This window comes from Protopterus annectens, chromosome 14.part0 (assembly GCF_019279795.1).
Source record: "Protopterus annectens isolate FY-2018-M chromosome 14.part0, PAN1.0, whole genome shotgun sequence".
In the NCBI taxonomy this organism is placed as follows: Eukaryota; Metazoa; Chordata; order Ceratodontiformes; family Protopteridae; genus Protopterus; species Protopterus annectens.
The window spans coordinates 353,165,392-353,172,949 of record NC_056748.1 but is presented as its reverse complement, the minus strand read 5'-3'; the positions used below and the strand labels follow the sequence as shown (position 1 = coordinate 353,172,949).

General features: G+C 40.1%; 1 protein-coding gene across 1 annotated transcript in view; it reads left to right on the top strand.

The window, feature by feature from the left end:
• The first annotated feature begins 3,078 nt into the window (after positions 1–3,078).
• Positions 3,079–7,558, top strand: part of BAG3 (BAG cochaperone 3) — a 349,139-nt gene continuing 344,659 nt past the window's right edge. The window contains exon 1 of the mRNA XM_044056076.1: positions 3,079–3,432. Within this exon, the coding sequence (XP_043912011.1) occupies positions 3,274–3,432 (159 nt within the window). The 5' untranslated portion in view covers positions 3,079–3,273. The remainder of the gene's footprint in view (positions 3,433–7,558) is intronic.

Here is a 7,558-nt window from a genome sequence, read left to right as displayed (position 1 = left end):
ATCCATTGGTATATATGTTTTTTCACACAGAAGCACACACCTAAGCTAGGTCACGGAGAGCCAGAGTCTATCCCAGTTCTCAATGGGAGGAAGTCAGTCTTTTGTGAAAAACGTCTTGACGCAGCACACCTGCGAGCAATCACATGTGACAAGGCTTTAGAATGAACCCGGAGAGCGCAGAACCTGTTAAAATGCGGACAGAAGGATGACATGCAGACTCTTCACAGAAAACACCCACTTGGTGTTTTGAAAAATCGTACTTTTGATTTTTATCTGGTTGTTGTGTCTTTTGGCTTTTTCTGGTTAGGGGTCGCCACAGCGGAACTCCGGTCCGCTAATGATTGGCAGTAGATTTTTACCTGACGAGTTGCCGGCCCTGACGCACAACCTTCAATGAAGGAATGCCCATTAACACATGCCTCCACACAGAAGACGCTCTAGCTGAGAATCGAACAGGACGTCTTACTGTGAGGCAACAGCGCTACCCCATTGTAAAATGTTTCCAGTGTGTCATCATTCGGCTTCCTACACTTTTCTCTCTCCTGATCGTGAAAGTTAAAAAAGTGAAAAAAATCATTCCCGTCAAAAGATAATTTTATAGCCACATTCTTTGAGAGTATACATAAAGACGTGCACGCTGCTTTAATTCATATTCAAATACATTCCACAAAAACAATGTATTATTTATTTTATTTAACATGTGACATCTGGACAGAGGAAGGAGGACAAGGAGACCTGGTGGTGGAATGAGGAAGTACAGGAGAGTATACAGGGTGGTGATGAGGAAAAGGCTGGCGAAGAAGAAGTGGGATTGTCAAAGAGATGAAGAAAGTAGACATGAGTATAAGGAGATGAGGCGCATGGCAAAGAGAGAGGTGGCGAAAGCTAAGGATAAGGCGTATGGAGAGTTGTATGAGAGATTGGACACTAAAGAGGGAGAAAAGGACCTGTACCGATTGGCTAGACAGAGGGACAGAGCTGGGAAAGATGTGCAGCAAGTAAGGGTGATAAAGGATAGTGAGGGAAAGATACTCACAAGAGAGAAGAGTGTGTGAGTAGATGGAAAGAGTATTTTGAGAGGCTGATGAATGAAGAGAATGAGAGAGAGAGAGAAGGTTGGATGATGTGGGGATAGTGAATCAGGAAGTGAAACAGATTAGCAAGGAGGAAATAAGGACAGCTATGAAGAGGATGAAGAATGGAAAGGCTGTTGGCCCAGATGACATCCCAATGGAAGCATGGAGGTGCTTAGGAGAAATGGCAGTGGAATTTTTAGTTAGATTGTTTAATGAAATTTTGGAAAGTCAGAGGATGCCTGAGGAGTGGAGAAAAAGTGTTTTGGTACCTATCTTTAAGAATAAGGGTGATGTGCAGAGCTGCAGTAACTACAGAGGGATAAAATTGATCAGTCACAGCTTGAAGTTATAGGAGAGAGTAGTAGAAGCTAGGTTAAGAAGGGTGGTGATGATTAATGATCAGCAGTATGGTTTCATGCCATGAAAGAGCACTACAGATGCGATGTTTGCTCTGAGAGTGTTATTGGAGAAATACAGAGGTGGTCAGAAGGAGTTGCATTGTGTCTTTGTAGACTTGGAGAAAGCATATGACAGGGTGTCTAGAGAAGAGTGGTATTGTATGAGGAAGTCGGGAGTGACAGAGAAGTATATAAGAGTGGTACAGGATATGTACGAGGGTAGTGTGACAGTGGTGAGGACTGCAGTGGGAGTGACAGATCCGTTTAAGCTGGAGGTGGGATTACATCAAGGATCAGCTCTGAGTCCTTTCTTATTTGCAGTGGTGATGGACAGGTTGACAGATGAGATCAGACAGGAGGCCCCGTAGACTATGATGTTTGCAGATGACATTGTGATCTGTAGTGAGAGTAGGAATCAGGTTGAAGAGACTCTGGAGAGGTGGAGATTTGCTCTTGAGAGCAGAGGAATGAAGGTCAGCAGGGCTAAGACAGAATATATGTGTGCAAATGAGAGGGAAGGTAGAGGAATGGTGAGGATGCAGGGAGTAGAGTTGGTAAAGGTGGACGAGTTTAAGTACTTGGGATCAACAGTTCAGAGTAATGGTGATTGAATGTGGAAGAGAGGTGAAGAAGAGAGTACAGGCAGGGTGGAATGGGTGAAGAGTGTCAGGAGTGATTTGTGACAGACGGGTACCAGTAAGAGTGAAAGGGAAGGTCTACAAGACAGTAGTGAGACCAGCTGTATTATATGGGTTGGAGACAGTGGCATTGACAAAAAGGCAGGAGTCAGAGCTAGATGTGGCAGAGTTAAAGATGTTAAGATTTGCACTCGGGTGTGACTAGGATGGATAGGATTAGGAATCAGTATATTACAGGGTCAGCTCATGTTGGACAGTTTGGAGACAAAGCAAGAGACGAGATTGCGTTGGTTTGGACATGTGCTGAGGAGGGATGATGGGTATATTGGGAAAAAGATGCTAAGGATGGAGCTGCCAGGTAAGAGGAAGACCTAAGATAAGGTTTATGGAAGTGGTGGGAGAGGACATGCAGGCGGTTGGTGTGACAGAGCAAGATGCAGAGGATAGGAAGAAATGGAAAGAGACGAACTGCTGTGGTGACCTCTAAGGGGAAAAGCCGAAAGATGATGATGATGAACATTGGTTAACCGGCAAAGTCCGACTTGGAACGAAGTCAGTTTTCAGCGGCCCTATGTCTTTGTATAATTTTTTGAACAATGTAAGGCAAAAGAATACGACTCTTGACAGCTTATACCGGGTGTTTTTCTTGCTATTATCATACACTGACACTTTGAACAGAACTATAGCTTTGAATATTTGGGGTGATAGCTTAAGCTTTTCTTAACTAAAAAAAATCACAACAAAACGCATATTCCACTTGCATTATTAAGGAACCCAAATATGTCAGCCTGCTACATTCCGAAACGGAGATTATTATGAAGATGATAATACTCTGCTGCATAAGAGCACGAGATAGGTATTCATTGTGTTGTGTTTTTCATTTCTATAAAACTGAACTGAGCTAAGGCAAGAACGGAAGGAGGAGCTCCAGCTACAGTAATCACGACAGCTCACACACTGCCTTGCTCGATGTAACCAGAACTTTCCAACTTGGACTTGGTAATCGACAGCAAGTCTCTACGAAGTCGTCTCACTGTTACTGTAGTAGTTATTTCCAGAGCCTTCCACTCCCTTCTCTTACGTCACGAAATGTATTGTATAAATAGGTAGCTCTCCCACCAGCTGCAATGGGATATTTATTAGTGCAGGACAGTTTGAATTATGCAGGTAGCTTATCCAGTGGTTCAAAATATGTTCAGCGGCGATCCACTACCCCCAGGCTGGGAAGTTAAAATCGACCCTCATACTGGATGGCCTTTCTTTGTGGATCACAATAACAGGACTACTACTTGGAATGACCCTAGGAGAGTTATAGATGAGGTATTTGTTTTTTCCGTAACGACAGACTGGATGAATGGATTGAATATTATTAAGTCTTCTGTGTTTTATAAACGTCTCACCGTGGCGATTGTCATGGCTTGTTTTTCCAACTTAAGTAATAATGCGGTTATCTCCAAAACTTCGTTAGTAATGTTTTTACTTTTTATACTTTCTCCCGGTTTGCTGTACAGTATCAATTTTCCGACGTCTTTGATACGTTTTTAGAAGTTGGCTTAGCGATGGCATGTTCACTTTTTAGGACGTTCCTCAGTGTTGTTTAACTTGTACACAAGATGCTGGCGAAGAAGCCCGTTGAAGGACATAACGATTCCGTGTTGTGTTTTGTAGTTGTTCCATTCCGGTTTCCCGTTCTTTTTGTAGTGGTTTAACGATTGGCCTGGCGCGTGACAGCAGTATTGGTTCTACTTATATTCAATTTGATGTTTTTTGTGCGTAACTTTTTTAAACCCTGACGTTCATAAGGCACAGCTGACCTGCTGTTTGCCCTGACATCGTCGGTGCGGTTGGGGTCTGCATGATTATTACCCTTTCCCTAACAGGGAGATGAAGACTACTGTAGTTGCTCCTCCTTCGTTATATGTCTACATTTTTATATAAAATAACTAACCTCGTAAACTACATTATGTAATGCAGTAATGTGGTGTTGCGGTTTGGGTGTATTTTTCATTAGTTGTAATGTTTTGACCTGACCCTTTTTGGTAGCTGTTTTGGTAAAGCTTAGTAAGAAATGTATTATTCCTTTGTGAGGAGCAGTAGCAGTCATTTGGTGCGGTGCTATTTTAAGAACTTCGTAAGATAAGACGCTTTGTCGCAGAACTTAGTGTGCATCTGCTGGATCCCTGTGGATACTGCTTGAACGGTGTAATTAAGATGTCACTACTTCCTAGCTGATGTTTAAAAGTTGGCTTCGAGTGGTGTTAAGGAATAAAAATCAACACTGTGCACCATTTACCGTATATGGAGGAAATGTACTAATTGGTTTTATTGTGAATGTTGTTGAAAGTGAGGTTGTGCTCTGTAAGCAAATTTAGTTGCTTAGTAGTAGTTTTAAATAAAAGGGTTATTATTAAACGCAGTCTTAAAATAAGCAAATTCCGTCGAATCTTTGCCTTTAATTTCACATGTATACTACTGTTTATACAGCCTGGCACTGAAAAATTGGAACAAAGCATTTATAACAAGCTTGGGGTATTGACAACGTCAACCGCATGCAAACTAGGTTGACAACAGTTGTGTATACTGTACTATTTTCTGGGAGTGGGGGGCGTACATCCAGAATATTGGATAGTCCAGAGACTTGGAAGGCTAGCACTTTTACCAGTTTGACCTTAAGTTTCACAGTTCTTTTTTATGTAACTGTAACAGGAGCCCTCTTCTTACATGCTGAAAACTAAATTGTAGTTTTATTCCTTTGAGGAAATGTATTTGAATAACACTGTTTGTGGAGTGGATTTGTACATAAAAAAGTTCATGTAGGCATTGGGTGAAGTAATGCGTTTGGCTTCCTGCTTCATTGCTGTCTGAATTCCCACTTTGCTCTCTTTGTGACGCATTGGGGAATCTGTTGAAGCTTCCCAGCTGTCAAAAGTTAAAAATAGCTCAGCACTGGTGTTTGCGGCCTTTGTACATTTAAAGTTAGAATTCTACATAGCAAGGATGTGAATCTGAAGAACATCTATATAACTGAGGGAGAGTTGGGAGGGTGGACTAATGTTTGAGGTGTTTGCCTTACAAATACAAGGTGCAAGGTTTGAGTCTCACAAGGGATAATTCTCTAGGCTTAAAATGGCTCCCAAGGGCACTTAGCCTAGTACTAATCTGTGAATCTATGACATATTCAAAATTATTTTGCTTGCATCCAGTCCTGCACTTCTTCAAACTTAGTTTCAGAAGCAAGTTAGTGTAGTCTTTTCATGCCTTATGAACAATGCTTTAAACTTTTGTAAGGCAGTGGTTATTAGCAAAGGCCATTGCATTTGACAACATTCTTGAACTGATAAGCTAATGAAAAATCGTTGGAAGCAAACCATCAATATCTTGATTTTATTTAACTGTATGGACTAGGCAAGATTCTTTGTTCATCTGTAAATATGTGGCAATTTACTTGCTCTTTTTCATGTACTGTACCTATATAAAAATTAATTTTAATAAGTCTATGTAAATGCATTTACATACATTCTATTACAGATTAAATCTGCATGCACACTGTAAATGCAGTGTCAATGGTACAACAGGTGGCACCCTTGCTTTGGCAAAAAAAGGCTGTGGGTTCTGTTCCTACACCAGGTAGATTTGATTGCTGATACTATAGTGCAGCATAAGGGAGGTCCTGCATTCCTGAGTGTATCGTCCTTCAGATGAGACGTTAATCCGAGGCCCCAATCTGTTTGAGGTGGTGGTAACTCAGGTGGTTGTAAAAGATTCCAGGGTACCTATAAAAAAAAAAAAAAAAACTCTTTTCAATATTTACATTACATATTATTTATATCTGTTTACAAAAATCCATACAGTATAAACTTCAATTTAAGCACCCCCCCCCAAACATTTATCCACAACCAAAACGTTATTTTTTCCAGAATCTTTGTCAGCGTCCATTTTCCATCATGTTTGATTTCATTTAGTCTCTCGTTCCATATACTCAATGAAACATAAAATATTACTCTGTCCATTTTCTTCACTTTTTTTTCTGTTTTTGTGCACCATAATAACCAAATTCTATTATGTCCGTATTTATTTGCTCAAATTTTAACAAACTTTTCTCCCTATTATGTTTACATATTTCTTTCCACAAATTACTATTTCATATTTCAAAAACATGCTCCGTAGTCTCAAACTCTCCACATTTATTACATATTCTATTTTACTTTTTCTTATATGGCATATTTGCCTTAACCAGCAATTTTCTAATAGACAATCAACATAAAAAAATCATTACATTCTTTCTTTAGTCTTTTTATAGTCATTATAGCTCATCTATTTATTATCTATTTCTAAATCTTTCTATGGATCAGTGCAATAAAATGTTTTCATAATATTTAAACACCATTCCTTTCTATTTTTTTCATATATATTCCTTTGTTTTTTTTTTTTTATTGTAGGCCGTGGTGGTGCAGCAGTTAGCGTTGTCACCTCACAGCAAGAGGTACTCCGGTTCGATTCTCAGCTGGAGCGCCTTTTGTGTGGAGTCTTCTTGTCCTCCCCGCGGTCGAGTAACGTTTAAAGACATGCAGGCAGGTGCGTGCGTGAATCAGTTTGCCTCCTTTGAAGGTTGGGTGTTGGGCTGGCACCTCGACACCGTAAAAATCCACTGCCAATCATTAGTTAACTGGAGTTCTGCTGTGGCGACCCCTAACTGGGAAAAGCCGAAAGACATCAGTTTATATTCTTTTATTGGTACTTTTCCATTATTGGGACAACTCCTTTAACATAGCGAGACACTTTCTAAAAAGCAACGGCGATCTTGCTTTTCCGTTGCTTCAGAAATTGTCTCGCTATGTTAAAGGAGTTTAACGTAGCGAGATAGCTTTAAAAAAGCAACTGAGATCTTCCTTTCTCTGTTGCTTTTTTTAAAGCTGTCTCGCTGTGTTAAACTCCTTTAACATAGCGAGACACTTTCTAACAACAACGGAGATCTTGCTTTCACTGTTTCTGTAAGAAAAAAGACTTGTACTGATGGAAAAAGTCCGAACCTTTTTCCATTAGTATAAGTCTGATTTACAATGTGCACCCTGACCAATCAGCATGCACGTTTTGGAATATTAATGGGGGGCTGTTGTATAATGGCAGTTATACAATGACTAGCTATTAATATTCAAAAATGAGCACGCTGATTGGCCAGCCCAGCCAGTGTGCCTTTTGTATATCCGAGAATATACCAACGAGAAAAAGTCTGGTCGCTCAGACTTTTTCCCATTAGTATGTCTCACAATTTTTTTCACTTTTTTCTTTTTTTAAAACAAACAGACAACTGAAGACCTGAAATGAACGAGAGAGATGGTATAGACAAAAATAAAAGGGGGTAATCGGGTAAGTTCTGCAAAACTATAGAAACTTACTTGATTATCCTTTTATTTTGTCTGTCCCAGCTCTCCCTCATTCGTTAAGT